Source organism: Pyrus communis, chromosome 17, assembly GCF_963583255.1.
Source record: "Pyrus communis chromosome 17, drPyrComm1.1, whole genome shotgun sequence".
Classification (NCBI taxonomy): domain Eukaryota; kingdom Viridiplantae; phylum Streptophyta; class Magnoliopsida; order Rosales; family Rosaceae; genus Pyrus; species Pyrus communis.
Window position 1 is genome coordinate 20466501 of NC_084819.1, and position 21442 is coordinate 20487942.

General features: G+C 37.2%; 2 protein-coding genes across 3 annotated transcripts; both read left to right on the forward strand.

The window, feature by feature from the left end:
* Nucleotides 1–3540: 3540 nt before the first annotated feature.
* On the forward strand, nt 3541–5330 carry LOC137721758 (uncharacterized protein At2g34160). Its single transcript, XM_068460780.1, has 5 exons — nt 3541–3686; nt 4323–4371; nt 4818–4880; nt 4971–5035; nt 5142–5330. Exons 1-5 carry the CDS (start codon nt 3561–3563, stop codon nt 5244–5246), a joined length of 408 nt encoding a protein of 135 aa, XP_068316881.1. The 5' UTR covers nt 3541–3560; the 3' UTR covers nt 5247–5330.
* Nucleotides 5331–11671: 6341 nt separating this feature from the next.
* LOC137723356 (flowering locus K homology domain) lies at nt 11672–16848 on the forward strand. 2 transcript variants are annotated; one of them, XM_068462529.1, is made up of 7 exons: nt 11672–11877; nt 12246–12861; nt 14661–14913; nt 15332–15480; nt 15575–15859; nt 15965–16159; nt 16426–16848. In XM_068462529.1, the coding sequence occupies exons 2-7, from the start codon at nt 12253–12255 to the stop codon at nt 16600–16602; spliced, it is 1668 nt and encodes a 555-aa protein (XP_068318630.1). In that variant the 5' UTR covers nt 11672–11877; nt 12246–12252; the 3' UTR covers nt 16603–16848. The 2 variants fall into 2 exon arrangements, with proteins under 2 accessions (XP_068318630.1, XP_068318631.1); XM_068462530.1 differs by having other exon boundaries at nt 15335–15480.
* The last annotated feature ends 4594 nt before the right edge of the window (nt 16849–21442 follow it).

Here is a 21442-nt window from a genome sequence, read left to right on the forward strand (position 1 = left end):
CTCTCCCGGATCCTCTTTGTGAGAATCTCTAGAATGTTCTAATCACATATGTTCATTGTATATCGAGCGATCAGTTTTTGTCAAGTACTGTTTATATTTAATTTTAAATAAAAAAGTTACAATAATTTCTGATCACATAATGTACAATGAACAGATGTAATTAAAAAATCTTCAGGATTCTTACAAAGAGAATTCGGCAAAGATTCTCTCTCGGGGTGGCCATTTCTCATGCTTACATGTTAATTTTGTGGGATTAACACCCAATAAAAAAGGCCCCTAATTGCGGCATAATTAGCTTGACTTTCCTACTTAATGTGCAAATGGACTTTACGTTCTTTATCAGGTGGTTTCTTTTACCTACAAAACATGTTTACTATTTTTAAGCGGGGAGTTAGTATTCGTCTTTTAGATTCACTTTTAGAGTCTGCACATGCGAACCGTGGTGAATGCAAAATGATAGACTTTCCTACTTCAGGTGCTAATTTGTCAAAAGAATAAAAGAAATGCTAATGTTACTTTCTTAAAATAAGATTCTTCGTAGATTCTCTGTCACTTCATAGTTTAATATCAATGCTTGTGTCAATATTATAACTCATTGTGCAAAAAACATGAGAGATCAGAGAGTCATAGAGGGTCCCACTTTTAGATCAACTTTTTAGACTAAATTTGTAAATCATGTGATGTGTTACTAATAAAAAATAGGGGCTTTTAGATCTAGGTCGAAAAACATAGATGGTTTTTAGGAGTGAGTCCAATGTATTTATTTTTTTAATGCTCATTTTATATTTTCTAAAAATATTAAAAATCAATTAAAATCTTCTAATATTATGAATTTTCAACCCCAAAAAATATAATTAATATCTTATAACAAAAAAAAATAATATATTGACATAAATCTATCTGCAAATCATTCTACCCTAACTCAAGTAACCAATATATGAATGTATATCATACCTATAAGTAAGATATGAAACTTAACTAAAAGGTAGAAAAAACATAATATATCTACAAGCAAGACACATGAATCTTACTTGATTATAAAAAAGAATCTGTAATATAGGTAGATAAATATAATTAACCTGTGATATAGGTTGATTATAAAAATAAAAAATAAAATCTGTAAATGGGGTTTAAAACAGGATAAAGAACAAGAAAGAACAAAAATAAATAAATAATCAAAGAGATAATTAGGAAGAAATTTGATTCTTATAAGAAATCTTATCATTTAAGAGATAATTATTGATAATAAAATAATAAGATTTAAGGAATTAGACTTATTTTAATAAAATGAACTATTTCTACTATTGGCTCAAAAAATTGGACTTATATCAAGTTTCTCCTAAAAAATAAGCACACTAATCAACATATAAATATTAATTCAATCAAGATCTCTTCTTAAACTTTTTAATGTATTAACTTCTAATGTGAACATTTTGTTTCGTCTTTGAATAAAATCCCTTGACAGAAAAATAGAGTAAGAAGATCATTGAAAATATTGAACGCGGGCCACTCTACTGCATGCTTTGTCTATCTTATTAGGGTCTTAACCACCAATTACGTGGGACAATTATGTTTAGCAACCAAATAAGTGGGACAACTACGTTTAACCACAATTATGTTTGATTAATCTCTCTCAGAAGTCTTCCTCGGATCGATTGTCCTAGAAGATGATGAACCAACATTTCGTCAACATTGTCGGTCCTTTGACAATTTCTTGGGCAAGTTTTGAAATTTCATACATAGATAGGGGACCATAATTGCAATCCATAGTCCCTTTCCCTAGCAAGGAAAGCTTCATATACATCTCACTTATACAATGTTAAGCATGCATGCATCAAAATTAGAAATCCGGCTACAATGCTATGTTCTATTTAGTAGTACAAGTTTTATGTAAAATCCAACCGTTATAAAAAAAATTTAGATTTTCAAATACAAGATTTAGCCATTGATTTTTCGAGTTACTTAGTAATACCATAGAAGTAAAATTAGAAAACTAATATATAAGTACATTTTTGTGTAGCCGTCACAAGACAACCCTATATATTCTCCACGATAAATTTTCAATGTGCTGGAAATACGGCTCGATACAACAATGTCATAATACAATTGGTTGGAAACTATTTTTTTTTTCAAATTTTGAACTAATTGTATAATTACATTCGGGGTACTAGGACGTGTTCCTAACACATTGAAAAATCCTTCATTTTCCACGAATCCACATCGAAATTGACCAATCACAATAAATTGTTGTCACATTTTTGTTTGGTATCATAACTTAATTATTTGTGCACGTGTAAGTAACCCTTATAAAAATATTAATATGTCCCACGGAAACAAAGCAAAATTTGGGACAACTTCTCTTTGTTCCTACAAATATTGTGTGTTTGGAGTCTCTAATTTGGACCACGGCGCTTCACCAACGTTGTGTCAATTCATCCTTTGCCATGGCCACTCCAGTTCCTCTGTCGATTTTCTTGTTTTATTTTTTTGATGAGTTTTGGTTGTTTTACCTTTAAATCATGGGAACAAAGTGGATCAAGTTTGTCCATGATCATTTGGTGTAGGCTCCAATTCCAATCTTCCAATTCCATTCCAAAAAGTTTCGTACTTTCTACGTTCATTCCAATTTTGGAAACTTTGAAATTTCATTCTTTTCGAATTGTTGGCATATTCAACATCTCTTTCAACCAAAATGTTGAATATGCCAACAATTTGAAAGGTCGAAAATGAAAACTCGTATTGAAAATCTAAAGAAACCATCATATACGGGATGACTCAATAGTTGGGGACGAATTCTAGACCCGTATTCTACATGACACTTCATAGGTTCGATTCCTGATGTTGGTGAATCACATGATGGTGGCATGGGGAGAATGAAATGTCTACGTGAGTCTTCCCGGCCCCTAGAAGTGTGGACTGTCATGACGAAGCCACCAGCTGGAATTCATACAGTATGAAGTCGATCATTCTAGTTAATTCAAGCTTGAAAAGCTAATGTTTTCGGGTATTTAAGATGTGTATTGGAATATTTTTAGTTACATTCAATTTTGTTTCTTCGAATTTCGAAACTAGTAAATAAAAACTAGCCAGAATAAAAATTATCCATCAAACTTGTATATTTAACTATCATTAACGCACCAAAATAGTTCAAAATAATCATCATGCACTCTCGTGTAATAAAAGTTGCATGATGAGTACTTTGAGTACGAACAATAATTCCCAAGGAACCATGGAAGGACAATTGGACCTTTTGATTGTGAGCATCATTGTTTTTGGGCTAAACTCCACACAGAAGCCCATTACGATAAAATGTCCTAAGCCCAGGCCCACCTCATACTACAGCATAACCGCCTCTGCTCCTTCGGATCCTAACTGCCAAACAGACTGACTCCGTCCGCCACCCACTCCCACACCACCACGTGTACTCTTCCAATTGGCCCCCTCACCAATACTCCCGCCATTATAAATTTTCCTCCCATAACCGCACTTCGCTAACGTTCCCGATCAAATTCATGAGTCTTGCCGTTTCCGATCGAAAGAGAGAAAATTTCAGAGCAAAAATGGCGGCAGTTCAAATGCAGAGAGTCGCATCTCCACCACCGCAATCGGTTGAGGCGCCGAAGAAGAACAGAATTCAGGTCTCCAACACCAAGAAACCACTCTTCTTCTACGTCAATCTCGCTAAGGTATATTTTTATTTAGTTTTTCCTTTTTATCTTCTTGCTCGTTCGTTCAGTTTTGCAATGTAATTACATGCATCTGATTAGCTTAATTTTCTGAGATCATAAGAAAAGTATGTTAAATTTTGTAGTAACACCGAGAGATTAATTGTCTTTCGGGGTATGATTGTCTTTTTCTTAGATTTTTTTTTGAGTATGATGTTCACACGTCAAATAGGAGAGGTTGGTAATAACACGTGGCTGTATGATAATCACATTGAAATGCTTTTCGTGTTTTTTGAGTAATTTTTAGTAAGATGATGACACCGTCATTTATTGTCTATTCATCTGTTGCTAATATGAGCGGATAATTCACACCGTCACTTGTTGGTAATATGAGCAGATTGATAATGCCATGTGGTTTCTCGTGTTTTCTATGCTTGTGGAGGAAATGCAGGAAATTTGGAAAAGGGAATTGAAATTTAGTACAAAAATAAGGAAGCTCAATTGTAGGGATGATTTTTGTTGATACTTGGTGAAGAGAACATCTATGTGGTCTTATTGTGTAGAGTTTTTCAAGCATATATTGTTTTCTTGAATACTAATTAGATGAATTTCGGTAAGAACTGCATTTCGTGTTTACGTTGTTTTTCTTTGACGCAGAGGTACATAGAGCAGTACAACGAGGTTGAGCTCTCTTCGCTTGGGATGGGTAAATCTTTTCGGAATCATTTCTCAGTATCTATGTTCTTGTTTAGTTTCCGAAATAGTAATAGCGTGAAGAAGGAGAACACTTTATATAACTCAGCATGCTTAGCCTAAAACTAGTTGAATTACCAGACCTACACGATTACTTTGACAAATTCAATCTTTTTACGCAATAGAGATGAGCATAACCGAAAATTAGGGATGGCGGTGTTACGCAAGTAGGCTGGAGATTTCATGATTCTGTAGCAACTCCAATACCAGAAGCTCTAAACAATTTCTTATTGACTATGCTTCCAATCTTCGACCGCCCACTCAAGCGCGAAAATTGAGAGTTCCTTTAGTTACTATGGATTTTCATTGAAACAAATTTATGGCAGCCAAGTGAAATTTGTATTACTGTGAACTTTGATGTGAAGCCTGTGATTATGTCCTGCACTTATGTTATTACAGCAATCACCACGGTTATCACTATTGCGGAGATTTTAAAGAACAACGGCTTGGCTATCGAGAAGAGTAAGAAATCTGCACTCTTAACTCGAAAAAACTTGCAAAAATGTTATAAAGGTAGTTGATTTGGCTATCTTTGTTTGTGGGATTGCACAGAGGTGTCTACATCTACCGTTGGAATGAAAGACGAGAGTAAGGGTCGCCTCGTGCAGAAGGCTAAGGTTGGTTTCTTTGGTCGAGCGTCTTTAAGTTGATGAAACATTTTATACCAAGTTTCCACCCAGCATCTGATATCGTTTCTGTTTTTTCTCTTCGTTTAAACTTCAGATCGAGATTGTGCTGGGGAAGTCTGAAAAATTCGATGCCATAATGCAAATGAATGCTGATGTACTTGCTGCAGACTCGGTGGCGACCGAGGGAACAAAAAAATGATAACGAAGCAGTTTCCGTTGTTGCACATTCTTCCTTCACTATCTGCAGAATTGTAAAGATCTTCTCTTTTTGTACCGTTTCCTTCTCGAATGTGTAAATTTTTCATCTTTTTCGCGCATAATGTTGTTCGTTAAATGAAAAATTGGGAAGAAATTTTACTGATCCGACCTGTTTGATATCACGTGCGATCTTATTATTCGTGTACATATATGTGACATAATTTAGACGAAATAAAATTGCAGAACAAACTTTTATGGAAGTTCTTTACACGTAGGCCACAACGAAGCTTCCAAAAGTGGACTCATAAATGCATATAACTTAGCATCTAAGTATTTTTCATTGTTTTATATCTTGCATTGTCTCGTTTGAAGAAATTAGACGCAATTTGTATTTTTGAGGTTATGAGTAGACATTGACTAAATTTTCTCTTCGAAAACTGCTTGGCTGCCATTAGTGATTTCGAAGGTTTTATCAAAACCTTCTTCTTCTTCCACCGCTATGTATTCATCGGAAGTTTGACAATGTCTTCGTATGACAATCTTATTAGGAATCTTTAAAGCTTTGATTTTTGGCTCTTCTTGTAATATTTTGCTTGAGTTTCGAATCGATTTGTTTATTTTCAGGCTTGTGTTAGACTTTTTGTAATTTAAAATGATTTCCGCCTTGTCCTTTCATTTCCTACACAATTATGTTTATTTACGTCTATTGATTCCTCTTTCATTTCTTCAATCTAAAAGCAAAAATAAACGAGGTGTGTGGAAAGACAAAAATGTAGCGTAGAAAATTAAATCACTTTGTTTCTGTCTCTTTTCAATTTCTTATTTTCAACGCGCCATCTCTTTTAAATTTGCGCCTAGTATTTCTAATAGAGCATAAGGAAATCTTTAAGATAAGAGATTCCTTTTTATTTATATATTTATTTATTTATAAAAATGAGGATTAGTTGTGAGATCCACACTACATCGAACTTTAACAATGGGAACCGTCTATTTTTTAAGTTGCACCTCATAGATCATCCTTGCAAAATATTAGTCAGTTCGGAAATGTTTAAGACATCTAATTGGGTTCAAAGAAATTAACAAATACTTTGTTATATAAGAAATAATGAAATTTTATCTTGATAATTAAATATGCAAATGGTTTCAGATTGAATTGAATTTTTGCAAGAATGATCTATGAATCTAGACTTACAATATAGAAAATTTGGATCGTTAAAATTTGATAAGAAGTGAACCTCACGCTTAGTTCCAATTTTTTGAAAAAAATGAAAATCTCTTTGCATAAAGGCCTGTAGAGCATAAACAGCCCATTTTCCTAATTTGGGCATATTTGTTGATAATGCATGAGCCGTCGCTCTGTCTTCTTATCTATGATTTGTATGTTTGAGGCAAGGGCTGCTTCTTCTTCTTCTTATGAGAAGAGGGACAATTGATGGTAAGTAGGGGTGGTTCGATATGAGATATCGAACTGAAACTAGTATCCTGAATCTCAAACCGAAAGTTTTCGGGACGGGAATTTGAATACCAATCCCAAACCAAATTTTCGGGAATCCCAAATTTTGGGAATCCCGAAATATTTTCAGGATTTCGGGACAAATCGGGAATCCCAAATTAAAATGTGAAATTATGATTTATTCAAGAACACATTCATGAACTAGAAATGTCATTTCATTCACACTACCATTTAATCGAACACTAGCATGCTTGACTGTTTTTATCAGAGTCAAAATTTAAATTAATTAAACCTTTTTGGCAATCTGTTGGGAGACAAAAGAATCAAGCCTTATGAAATCATCAGTCATGACATCAGCAATAATAAAATCCAAATGAATATCAAATAGAACATGAAAAATATGCAAGTTGTAGGGCATTCCAGGTTGTAGAGTATGAATTAGAAACTACTAGCATCAATTATAAAAGAATAATATATATAATATATATGTATAAATATACATATATAATAATTAATAATATATATTTTCAGTTTGGTATGGGATTTCCAAAATATCGAGAAGCTAATCTCAAATCCTGTACCTAAATTTCGGGATTGGTTTGGGATAGCATCCCGAAAATTTCGGGAATTTCGGTGGTTTGGGATCGGGATTTTTTCGGTTCGGTTTGGGATTTTCAGGAATTTTTTCCACCCCTAATGGTAAGTTAGGTTGTTCATCTCTTCCGGACCGAAGAGGTTATAAGAAATTTAACCATGTTGATGGTCATAGTCGAGCAGATTTACTAGCTTTGAGTATCGAATATGAAACCTTTAACCTTTTTTTGTTTATTGAGGAGTCACAATTTGTGCCCTTACCACTTAACCACTTACTATGATTTTTAAATAGCTTGTAGGAATTACTTTTGATTATAAGTGTTTCTAAGGAAAAGTGCTTATATCATAGATATTTTTTTCCTTGATTATCTTAAAATGTACCTGTTGACCCTAAAAATTACAAAACCTATGTGGCGCGCAGGCCGAGTAACTAATAAGCTAACTACGTCCTTCGGTAGAATGCGGGGCGTGCCAACTCGTCGGCCGAGCCTGGCCGATGAGTAAAATTTGTTGATGTAGCTTTGAGCGCGTCGCTGACTTCTTTATCTTGCGATTGCGACCGTGGAAGGAACACTCTCGGTCTCTGGGTTCTACAGCCTGAAGACAAGGTTGCTAATTCTGCGGAGTTCACAAATCGTTCGAGCCCGATTCGGTCACTGTGATTATATTCGTGAGAGTATAAGCACGTCGAATCGAGACCAAACTGTATGGGCACAGGTACTCGAACGTGATGTATGTCTTGATGGTAAACGTAGTTCGGCCGTCGGAATGCCAAACCCTGAAACTCACTTGTGAGTATCCAATCATAAAACCACTCGGCGACCAGTATGCCGAGCAATGTAATTCGTAACACCTAACTATGCCGAGAAGGCTAGCAAGGTGACCTCTGCCAACAAAGGTTCGAAAACCTTTCTCGACCGAGACTTGGATAGGTAATCGGTCGACCTCGACGCAGTGCTGTTTATCCAAACTGAAGATGCTTCTCGGTCGGCTGATTCTGCGGCAGCAGTGCTGTTTATCCAAACTGAAGGTGCTCGCCGGGCGCTTCCACAGTGCTGTTTATCCAAACTGAAGGTGTGTCGGCAGGAAAAGAAAAGGAAAAAATCTCAAGGTGTTGAGAGGTTTTGCGCAGGGCAATTGTATGCTGATCTGAAAGTCCTTTTCTGTTGCATGATTTCTTGTATTTATAGTGTCCCATTCCTTGAAAACCAATTCTGATTTGGATTGGGAATCCTTGCCCTATTTCGCCTCTAACTCGAACAAACCTATTCCTACTGGGATTCTGAATTTTCCTTCTTTTCGAGACTCCATTCCTTGCCGGTCGAGACTCCTGGTCGCACTAGGACTTCCTCGACCTCTCCTATTCATCCGGACCTCTTAGGATAGGATTTGGCCGACCCTGCCAGCTGATCCGGGATTTATTATTCGGCCCATATTATCTATCATCACCTTGAGCCGAGCACATCCTGCTGCTCGGCCCAGCAATAATATTTTGGGCCTAAACATTGCCCCCTCGCTTCTGAGGTCGCCGACCGTTAACTCTTGGTCGGACCTCGACCTTGAAGAAGCGAAAACGTTTATTGCTTTTTTGGACTTTACTTCCTTAATGACCGTTATTCCTGTGCATTTATGAGGCATGATTGCACTTTCCTCGTTGCCCCCAACGCGTGGCCACGTGTCGATTCTCCGCCGCTCTTAAAACTTTCAATCGTGGGCCTCGAAACCGTGCATTAACTGGAATGTCTTATCTTCATTAATGCCTTAAAACTGGCGTCGCACGCAACCGTGCATCCTGGATTTTCGACTCCTCGATCCCCTCTTCGCAGGTTCCCAAAATATCCGAAATGATTGAGCCTTTCCCGGTTAAATTTCCCCCCAATTTGAACCAGTGCTTTTCGAAACCCAGACGTTTGATATTCATCCTGAAAGGCCTATAAATACCCACATTTCTGCCATTCGTATCTTACGCTTTCAGAAACTCCAAAATCTCCAATTCCTCATCCTTGTTCGCTCAAATCAAACCTTCCAGTTCTTCATTCTGCAATTCATTTCTCCAGTTCTTCCAAATCCTTCTCCTACCATCTCTATAATGGCCTCCTTTATCTCGAAGCTCTCTGACGAGATCAACAAATGCAAGGATTTCATTGATCGTAGCGCCGTTAAGACGCTGCGATTTGAAAATGACATGGCCACCACTCACAGATTTTGGGCCCCCTTTTTAGAGACGAAGTGCCGTCGTCTGTTACTAATCTTCTCAAGGAGTAGTGCCTAACACCCCTGCTTCAAGGGTTTGACTGGTCGAAATGGTGTTTGGCTCGGCCTCAAGGAGCTTGGCCCTCGACCACCACAGCCTGGGCCGCCTAGGTGAACCGAATGAGGTCCTTCTTTGGCGAGGAGTGGAAAGCCCTTGGTATCTATGATGCCATCCTGCTCTCGACCATGGAGATTACCATGGACAAGGAGCTGCTTATGGCGGCCCTGACTCTATGGTGTTCGGCCACCAACACTATGGTCCTTCCATTCGGCCCCCTCGGCCCCACGGTTCTCGACATCTCGGCAATTCTTGGGACTTCCCCATCCGGCCTCCCAATCGACGCCGCTCTCTCTGGATGCCCTTCCCTTCTTGACCTGAAGGCGCTTTTCGACGAGCGAGCCGTCGAAACGCTCGGCCGAGGCGACCGGGAGACTTCAAAAGAAGAAGTTCAGAAGCTTTATAAGAACTTCTTCAACTACAACACTCTCATCCTCCATTTTGCTGGCCGGGAATGTTGACCCTAAAAATTACAAAACCTACGTGGCGCGCAGGCCGAATAACTAATAAGCTAACTACGTCATTCGATCGAATGCGGGGCGTGCCAACTCGTCGGCCAAGCCTGGCTGAGGAGTAAAATTTGTTGATGTAGCTTTGAGCGCGTCGCTGACTTCTTTATCTTGCGATTGCGACCGAGGAAGGAACACTCTCGGTCTCTGGGTTCTACAGCCTGAAGACAAGGCTGCTAATTCTGCGGAGTTCACAAATCGTCCGAGCCCGATTCGGTCACTGTGATATATTCGTGAGAGTATAAGCACGTCGAATCGAGACCAAACTGTATGGGCACAGGTACTCGAACGTAATGTATGTCTTGATGGTAAACGTAGTTCGGCCGTCGGAATGCCAAACCCTGAAACTCACTTGTGAGTATCCAATCATAAAACCACTCGGCGACCAGTACGCCGAGCAATGTAATTCGTAACACCTAACTATGCCGAGAAGGCTAGCAGGGTGACCTCTGCCAACAAAGGTTCGAAAACCTTTCTCGACCGAGACTTGGATAGGTAATCGGTCGACCTCGACGCAGTGCTGTTTATCCAAACTGAAGATGCTTCTCGGTCGGCTGATTCTGCGGCAGCAGTGCTGTTTATCCAAACTGAAGGTGCTCGCCGGGCGCTTCCACAGTGCTGTTTATCCAAACTGAAGGTGTGTCGGCAGGAAAAGAAAAGGAAAAAATCTCAAGGTGTTGAGAGGTTTTGCGCAGGGCAATTGTATGCTGATCTGAAAGTCCTTTTCTGTTGCATGATTTCTTGTATTTATAGTGCCCCATTCCTTGAAAACCAATTCTGATTTGGATTGGGAATCCTTGCCCTATTTCGCCTCTAACTCGAACAAACCTATTCCTACTGGGATTCTGAATTTTCCTTCTTTTCGAGACTTCATTCCTTGCCGGTCGAGACTCCTGGTCGCACTAGGACTTCCTCGACCTCTCCTATTCATCCGGACCTCTTAGGATAGGATTTGGCTGACCCTGCCAGCTGATCCGGGATTTATTATTCGGCCCATATTATCTATCATCACCTTGGGCCGAGCACATCCTGCTGCTCGGCCCAGCAATAATATTTTGGGCCTAAATAGTACCTTTTTTACTCAAAAACATTTTCAAGTATTTCCTCTAGATGAAAAAATGTTTTTAATTGTTTAAAAGTGCTTTTAGTGAATTTAAAACTCATAAAAATAGTTTAAACCAGACCATTAGTTATAGGTTATTTATTTAGGAAACGATGTTAAGGAATCCAGATCCTTGTTGGATCCTCTTTGTGAAAATTTCGAAGATTCATGAATCGTATCTGTTTATCGTACATCATGAAGTCATAAATTATTTTAAATATTTTTATTTAAAATTAAAATTAATATCATAATTTACGATGAACAAATACGATTTACGAATTTTTAAGATCCCACTAAAAGGATTCGAAGAGGATTCTGTTGAGATGTTAAGGTCACTAAATTTACTAAATGACGTGACAATGTATGTATCAATATTTTACAGTATACTTAGCAAATTCGTGGGGTATAAATAAAATCATATTTCCAGAGCCACAGAAATCGAACCCCAAACCCCATCTCTCTCTCTCTCTCTCTCAAATCAAGATAAATCACTCTCTCCCTGTCTTTCTATTTTCTTCAACTCTGAATCTCTCTCTCTCTCTCTCTCTCTCAAACCCCTTGGAAGCCTAATCCAACTCTCGTCGTCCTCTCCAGCGATTCGCCCCTTTCGGTTTCAGACTACTAGGTTTCGCGCTGCCACCACCAGTTCTCTTCCCTACCCATGTAATTTTTCATGATTTTTTTATTTTATTTTATAGTTTTGTGTGTATTTCTTTTCAAATTTCTGCAATTTTCTATGGTTTTAGTGTAGTATTTGCTTGATGCATTTCTGTATACAAATTGTCGATGTTGGTTCGTCATTGGGTTTTCTTTGTTTTGTGATTCTGTTACTTTAGGGCTGTTTTTTTATTTTTATTTATTGAAGGAAGGGTTTTTGTTCTTGTATTGTGAAATATGTTTACTAATTCATGGTTTCCAGACAGGTTTTCGATTCGGAGTATTTTTCTTCATTTGGGTTTGTTCATATTTTTCATGGTGATTTTTTGTTTCTGTTATCATAATTTTCTTGGTTTATGTTTGATATAATGCAGACAATTTATGGCTGAAGCTGATAAACTCTATGGGGAACTTGATGGAGGTGAAGTACCTGTCACCGTGGCTGAAATCGATGATGAGATTGAGAATGCACAGCCACTGGTAGAAGACCAGGCTACGGCTCTGGACCCAGCTCCAGAGCTGACGGAGGCCAATGTACAGGGGTATGAACAAGAACATGGAGTGACATTTGCACAAGAACAAGAAGATGCACTTGCACAGTTCCAGGCACAGCAGCAGGAAGATGCACTTGCACAGTTCCAGGCACAGGAGCAGGAAGAGGCACTGGCTCAGTTCCAGGCACAGGAGCAGGAAGAGGCACTGGCTCAGTTCCAGGCGCAGGAACAAGTAGAGTTATCAGTAGAAGTACAAGAGGAGGAGGCGCAATTACCTGAACAGAACCAAGAGCCTCATGAAGATGCTGCTGTGGCTGGTGGAGGTGAGAAGAAGTGGCCTGGATGGCCAGGAGAGAGTGTTTTCCGGATGCTGGTTCCTGCGCAAAAGGTTGGCAGTATAATTGGACGCAAAGGGGAGTTCATTAAGAAAATAGTCGAGGAGACAAGAGCTCGCATTAAAATTCTTGATGGTCCCCCAGGAACAACTGAAAGAGCTGTAAGTTTCTACTAATAACCTGTATGAATGAGATGTAGTATTCTCTTTGAAGTTTCAACGAATTTTACGTAGTTATCTGCTTTTGGTCACTTGGTTTTTGTCATTCTCTATATTGTGCTTTCGCTTTGAAATGTATTTGAGCATTTGTAGTTCCTATCATTTAGTTACTGGACTAAGTTTTCCGTGAGGGTAAATTTGCTATATATCGTAGTTGAGGAAAGCTTCCTTGGTGGCTATAAATATCTGATTGTTGTTGAGATTGCTTAATGTTTATAGTTTGATGGTTTGACCTCTACATGACTATTACAGAGTGTTGCATGCACCAAGTATAACAGTCATGTGGTGATATACCATTGTTGAAATGACCTAGGGAAAGATGAAAATGAAGTTCTTGACTTTCGACTCTAATTGTTACTATGAAGATCAATCACCAATATGATCAGTTGATCTATATGAAGTTCTTCACCTTGTTGAGTTTAAAAGCTATAGGTTGATAGTGTCAATTGATTTAATAATTACAGGAAAAAATATAAAATAATTGTCATCCTAGATGGGCAAAATAGTTATGAGGCACAATGCAATATGTTAGATTAACGTACACATTAAACGAAATCTTGATTAGTTTGACTAGAAATATAATTTCTGTTTCATAAAAAAAAAAAAAAAAAAAAATTAGGTTCTAGTGTTTCAATTTGTGTTCTAAAGTAGTGATGTTCTCATAGTTTAAATGTGTACTATGGTATAGATCTTTTAGGAGAAGAAGGTGCTATCCAAATGAAAAGGAGTCACTATATAAGTTTTTCGTAATATCTAGCCCTGTTCTCTCAAAGAGTCTGAAAATCAATGAAATTATTGAAGGTGTGAGGCAAATAATAACAAATGTGATTCAACTCTAGAATTCCTTTTCTAAAAACGTTTAATCAAAAGAAGACATAAAAGAAGCGGTATCACAAGAATCCATAAAATATGAATACATCCATTTATTGTAATAACAACAATGAATGTGTGCAGGTTTTTCGTGCAAACATTAAGGCAACGACTCAATCATCAATAAGATCCCAAACTTGAAGAACAAAAGGTCCAGATGGAAGGGATCAGCATTGAGCATTACAAATTGCTGAAAAGTTGATCTGAATAAACACATACACTATTCGAACATTTGTTCCACAAAGCTCTGCATTATCTCTGGTAACTTCAGAACCTGGATGATTGATGTCTTGCCGCAGATGATGTACACCATAAAAGAAATCAATAATCCTTAATAACGTGATTCTTAAGACTAATGATAAATTTTAAGTGGCTTATAAACTATCCTACATATCTTTGAAAACAAAAAGCAGTATAACTAACCACAGTCAATTGTCAGAGTGAATCAGTTAGTTATACGTAAAAGCTTGTGCATAACTGCTAAGCTGTTGTTTTCCCCTAGTAATTTGTCAAAATTGATCTCTTGTAGGCCAATTATGACCATATATAGAAGATTTATATTTGGTTGGAAGATCCTACATGGATATGTTCAATGCATACCTTTTGGTTTATAAAATGGTTTGATGTATCTGAACGCTGTGTACGATTTTGGCTGTCCTTGTTACCATTCACCTGGTCCATGTTTTTCCGTGTTCAGTTTTTACATTTTTGCCAAGGAATTGTTGATTTGTTTGTTTGTTTGTTTTTTTTTTTTTTTAATATTTTTTATGAAGAAGAGTATTTTCAGATGTGTGTATATGTCAGAGGCACTATGTTATGGTAACGGCCAGTGTTTATTCTATGCTGATGGTGCTTTTTATTGCGTTGATTAGGTAATGGTTTCTGGCAAGGAGGAGCCAGATTCTTCTCTGCCCCCAGCAATGGATGGCCTTTTGAGGGTTCACAAGCGTATTATTGATGGTTTGGATGGTGATTCTTCTCATGCTCCACCGGGCATGGGTGGCAAAGTATCCACAAAGCTGCTGGTCGCAGCTTCACAGGCAGGAAGCTTGATAGGGAAACAGGGAGGAACTGTTAAATCCATTCAAGAAGCATCTAACTGCATAGTTAGAGTTCTTGGATCAGGTAATTTTCATTGTATATTGAATCTCTTATGATTTACAATTTTTCCGATGTACTCTGAAACATACACAGATATCTGATCTTAGTGTAAGTTCTGAAAAATTCATCATGAGACTACCTAGCTACTTGTCTTGTTACATATAGTTTTTCTTCAGTATAACCAAATAAGGCTTAAAAGTTCATCTAATGGATATAAGATTAAATATTTAGTGGCAGTATTTGCTGAGGGCGGCATTCACCGTTGCATTTATGGGATACAACCCATCACATGATACATAGTTCACAAATAGTAAAAGCTGAAACTTTTTCTTCTTTCTTTACTGTTTACTTTCTTTAGTTTTGCATCTCTATTTTCAGCTGGACATTGGTAAATGTGTCCTCTGCTCGATTGCTTGACCTTTTGTTGAATGATTTGGTGCAGAAGACCTACCGATTTTTGCTCTTCAAGATGACAGAGTGGTTGAAGTAGTGGGTGAGGGTGTTGGTGTGCACAAAGGAATTGAACTAATTGCATCTCATCTTAGGAAGTTTTTAGTTGACCGCAGTATAATTCCAATATTTGAAATGCATGTAAGTCTGCCTTGTACTCTCAATTGCAATAAGTCAAACCAACTCTCAACACTTATGTTTGATGAAACAAATGATGCTCCTTATTTTTTATCAGATGCAAATGGCAAATCCTCAGATGGATCATGGGCCACCTCATCAAAATTGGGGTCCACCTCAAGGTCATCCCCACAATGCTGGTCATGGGGGTCCTGGATATGGGCCGCCTAATCCCCAATACATGCCACCTCCTCGGCAACTTGACAATTACTATCCACCAGCTGACATGCCTCCACCTATGGAGAAACAGCCTCATCATGGTATATCGGCTTATGGAAGAGAAGCTCCAATGGGTTCCCACCAGCCATCAAATGCTCAGTCCGCACCAGGAATGGTCACACAGGTTATACTCATGTTTCTTTAATTCATTGCAAACTACATTGGTGTTATCAAGTTCTTTCTTGTAGTCCAAATATGTTCCTGATGATGATTTTTCTTATTTTTGCAGATCACCAAGCAATTGCAAATTCCGCTGTCATATGCTGATGCTGTAATTGGCACAGCTGGTGCAAGTATAAGCTATATTCGACGCGCTAGTGGGGCAACTGTTACGATACAAGAGACTAGGGGTGTACCTGGGGAGATGACTGTTGAAATCAGTGGAAGTGCTCCCGAAGTTCAAGCAGCTCAACAACTGATACAGGCAATGCTCCTAGTCCTGGCATTTGATTCTTCTATCTTGATCATGCTTTCTGGCTTATTACATTTTTGTGAGGTCATAATAGGAGTACGGGCAAACGTAACGTGTTTTATTGGGTGTTCTGTTGTATAGTCTTTCGTGCATTAGCGCTGTTAGAAAGCTTCTGCTGTCGGTAGTAGTTGATATACGAGCACATTTCTGTTAATACATGCATTCTAATTTTCTGTTAGTACAGAGACCTTGACCGTCCTTTGTTGGTTGGTTTACAGAATTTCATGGTTGATGCTGGAGCACCGCAGCCGACTCCAACTCCTGGCTCTGTGGACCAAGGTTATAACAACTATGCAACTCATGGTTCGGTGTATGCATCTCCCCCATCTAATCAAGGACATGCAGGACAACATGGGGGCTATGGCTCAGCCTACGGCTCGCATTATGGGTACTAGACGGGAACTTCTACTGGGGTTTTTTTGTAAGAGTGAGACAAATCGTTTATCGGTGTGACTTAGTCGATCACATAGTAATTCTGTAGGGCAGTTGTATTGTTATACTGTGAATTCCCTTCTGAAACTTTGATTTTGAACTAGTTAATGTCAGATTTTCGGTGTTATTTAGGCCGGCGAACCGTAGTGTTGAGCCGATTTACTCTGAATTCGCCTTGTTCTTAATTAATGGACATGCTCTTATTAGTATCTTGGCACATTGTTTTCCGGTTGATGCATTCAGGAGAAGCCGTCATAGTTTTAGCATGTAGCTGGGAAGAAAAACTACTAAAAAGAATGTGGCTGGAAAATGACATAAAAATATGTTTTATGTTGTAATGCGACGGTGACTCTTTTGCATAATGTTGTTAAAAGTACGATTTTTTACCATTTATCAAGTCTACTTAAGTGTGTTTTAGGAAATTTTTTTGAAATGTGATATGAAATCGTACCTATTTTTTAATTTGTCATATAAACTAAAAATTTAAGTAATTTTTCATACCAATTTTCTGAAATCATTAATTTGTCATCTCAACCTACCTTTGTTAAGTTTTTCATTCAAAATAAGTCATGTGTTGTGTTCAGAAGTATTTCTATAATTTTAACAATCCACTTCCTTCTATTAAGTTGCATTCGATCAAAACAATTCTAGAGTGTTTAGTTTAGCATGTCATGAAATCAAATTTTATATGGGCTTTGTAATATAAGAAATGAGTTGAGGTTTGGTGCCAGAAAATAGATTTGTAGATGCATATACGCTGCTCGAACACAACGATTCGGATGAAAAACCTCGAACACAAAATTTAGGAGTTTTATTAAAGAAAAGTAAAGAACTTGTAAAAAGATCTTAAATGACAGAAATAATCTTGAACACAAGTCATGTGCCTTGCACATGACTTATTTTGGATAAAAAACTTAACGGAATTAGGATGAAATGACAAATTGATGATTTTAGAAAGTTGATATGATAAATTGAAAAATGTGTACAAGTTCATATGACATTTAAATTTTTTTTTTAATATAAAAAAAATCTAGTAATCCCCGAAACATAATCAAAATGCCACAAAAATTACGATGGTGTATGCAAAACTTTGCTAAACCGATTGAAAACACTCGTTGATTTTGATAAAAATGAAAATTTTCAGTTTTCGCATAATCTTTTGCATGCACAAAAGATGTAACCACAGAGAAATTCCGTCTGCTTGAGCATCTAGAATTTTGCAAAACTGAGTTAAAAACTTCGACTATTTTTTTTACAGATTTGTGGACGGTAGAAAATACACTATAAAGTTTTGGCATCTCTTTTTAGTAAAATCATGTTGGAGAAAGTTTTCCTTTGACAATTTTTCTTGGTTTTCCCACCAGAAATCCATGATGCTTGTTTCAGACGTTGCACTATAAACGCATGGATTATTTAATTATAATTACTGTTCAGAATTATTTTTTACGGTTGCCAATTTGGAAGAGCTAGGGTTTCTGTCTGTGTCAAAGTTTCAATCTTCAACCCTGATTATTCCAAGTACCGACCCAGATTCTCTATGTTTTCTGCCTAAACTTTTCATTGCTTTTGGAAACTAATTGATTAATTAAGCTTTGATACGGTGTTAATAAATAGCTGGCCAACATATTACATAATCCTTTCAATTAGAGGTGTTAAATTAATCTATTTAGTTGTTAATAAGTATCTGTTAAGACCCGTTTAATTGACATCAGTATCATATACAAGTGAGATTGGTAGTGTTAGTAATGTAAGATGAAATCAAACTAAACTTAATGAATATCTATTAATAATTCAATGAGTTGATTTAACACCTCTACTTTCAATTGCTAGTGGTTTAGTGCTGTATTAGTTGTGCTTAAAGTAGGATTTTAATTTCAAAAACCGAAGACAATTGGAGCTGAAATACCGTAGGAATCTTTTTAAAACATCACTATACCCTTTTTGGAAAAATATTGAGAAAGTTCTTCCTTCATTAGGAATCTAAAAGCAAGCTTTTTTCTTCATATCTGCAGGAATCTAAAAGCAAACTTCTCCCTTCATTTCTCTTTAAATTTTCGTGCATGCAGACTATAAATATCGCTCTCTCCATCTTGCAATTACAACATAATTTTAGAAATTGTCTTCAGTCACCACATCTTTTCCGTCACTAATCCGCTGTGTTTCCGTCACTCATATTTCCAAAACTTGCTCCGTTTTCGAATTTCACATATATCAATGGGAAATAGACAAGCAAAACAGCAAGCATACGAATTTCCGGCCTCTACTGCTCCAAAAGTTTCACTTCCGAGTCATAATCATACTCGCAATTCGAAAAGTAACCAGGTCAAACTACCCAATGTGTCTGGAGCTGAAGCTGCACAGACTGGAATGGCACGAGTGCACAAGGTAGAGATGAGAATGGAAGACAATGATGGTGCATTTTCTGACTACATTAACCGCACGAAATTCAAGATCAGTGCTACGACCTCCAATGCTGGTATCGAGAAGGCTGCATCCGCAGCAGATGGTGTTTATGAAACAAAGCAAGAAGATGATGAATATCATATGTTTACGGATTTTGTTAATCGCTCTAAGTCTAAGATTAAAAAGACCTTCAGCATCGGAAGCAGAAACAACATCTCCTTTAAGAAGTAGGAGACTCAAAGTCTACAGCCATATGCGCGGCGTGGTGATTGCCGGCATGTTCACGGATTGTGTTCTTTCTCTCTATCTCCCTTTTTAATTATTTCTCATATTTTACATGTTACGTGATGTTGTCCCATTGTCCTGTATGTTTTATGAGTCAATAATGTTAAATTATTCATGTGTTTCTAAAGCCAATGTGCTATTATAAATCTGCTCTTTTCGAGCAATCTTAGAGAATGTATGTAACGATGATGTTTGAATGAAGAAATATCTTATCGATTTACGCACATAATTAGGGATCTTTAATTATGCATACAAATCATGTGATTCAGGAAAATGTGACTTCCTAAAAAGTGTAGCTTCTATGCATTGCAGCAAGCTTCAGAGTTTTTCTCTAAATTCTGGACAATTGGCATATGATCTTCACCTCTTTGAGGAGAAATTTTTCATTGTGACCTGAACAACCTCTCTCTCGAAAGGCTACAATTTAAAAGGCGAGACTCCTCTGCATCTCTATTTTTGTACGCGCAAATTGGACCGAGATGATAGACACTAAATCTAACCTAAACTACATATATAGGGTTGATTCCATCAAGGCAATAAAACATCTAAATAGTATTTTACCTTATACGCAGTTGCTGGATGTCCCACTTTTATGAAGAATTTATGGGCTGGGAATATGATTCCCATACATTAGTTAATTTCTTCATGTATTTTTCAGTTTTCGAGCAAGGATCGCAAGGACATGCTCTCGAGATTTCTCATTAGTTCATTTCCCAACCTTATTAGTAGCTTGGCACATTGTTTTCCTGCTGATGCATTCGGGAGAAGCCGTTAGACTTTTAGCATGTAGCAACTAGCATGGAAGAAAAAGTTCAAAAATAAAAAAATAAAAAAAGGAATTTTACTGAAGAATGATGTATAAATAGGTTTTATGATGATTTTGTTAGAGACTTGCAAAACAATTGGAAGTCGTGAGTGTTAGCTTACATTTTTATAAAATATGATGATTGAGTTTTTGCAAAAATTTAATATTGTGAAAATACTATGGAAATTACAACGGTGTATGCAGAACTTTGCTAAACCAATTAGAAAAACTCACAGATTTTGGAAAATATAAAACTTATTGAACTTTTGCATGCATGAAAAATGTAACAAACCATGTGATTAATGAAATAACCCAATTTTTTTTTTAATTTTTTTTTATCGATTTCAAATTAGAAAAAAGGAAAATCAAATAAAAATAATAGCGGGCCCCTTTACAAACCACAGAGGAATTCCGTCAGCTTTAGTATCTAGAATATAACACCGCCCTTTCGCAAAACCAATTAAAAATCTGACTATCTTTTACATATTTTATGAAAAATGTTGCTAAACCCACTCGTCGTTTCCTCACCAACTTCATTTTTCACCCACCAAAAAAAGTTGAAAGAACAACACTACTTTCACACCAACCGTCATACCTAAAATACCCTAATGTGATAGCAGCGCTTGACACCTCAACTCCGCTGCAGTGCTGCACCGATTCCCAACGCCCAACCCAAGTCCATAACAATCATAGCACCACCATGGCAACAAAATTCCTCACCTCCACCCATTTTCATGTTCCCTGCATAGTCTGGGTGTTTGAATTTTCTATGGATTTGAAGGATTGCAATGGAATTCAATGAGTGGATTATGTATTTTAAAAATTTAGAAGGAGGGGAAATGAGAGAGAAGGGAGGTGAAGCTAAAGATGAGGTTGGGGTTGGGATCAGAGGCAAATAAGGGCATAACTTGGTACATAAAAATATTATTTAATAATCAGTGGAGAGATAAGATAGAGAGGTGAGAATAATAGTACTGTGTGCGAAGGGTAGTAATAACATTATAAAATTTTGAAATCTTTTCAAATAAATGTTTTTAGTAAATCAAGTTGGAGAATGCCTATTTTCCTTTGACAATTTTTCTTGTGTTATTTAGCAGATGAATACATTGAATAGGTTGGTTGTTTCCCACAGAAATCCATGATGCTTGCTTTAGATTTTGAACTATAAAAACAATGGATTATTATTAATAGTGTTAAGAATTATTTTTAAGGTGTCACCAATTTAAAAGAGCTAGGGTTTCTGTCCGTGCCAAAATTTCATTCTTCAACCTGATTACAACAAGTACCATCCTAGATTCTCTATGTTTTCT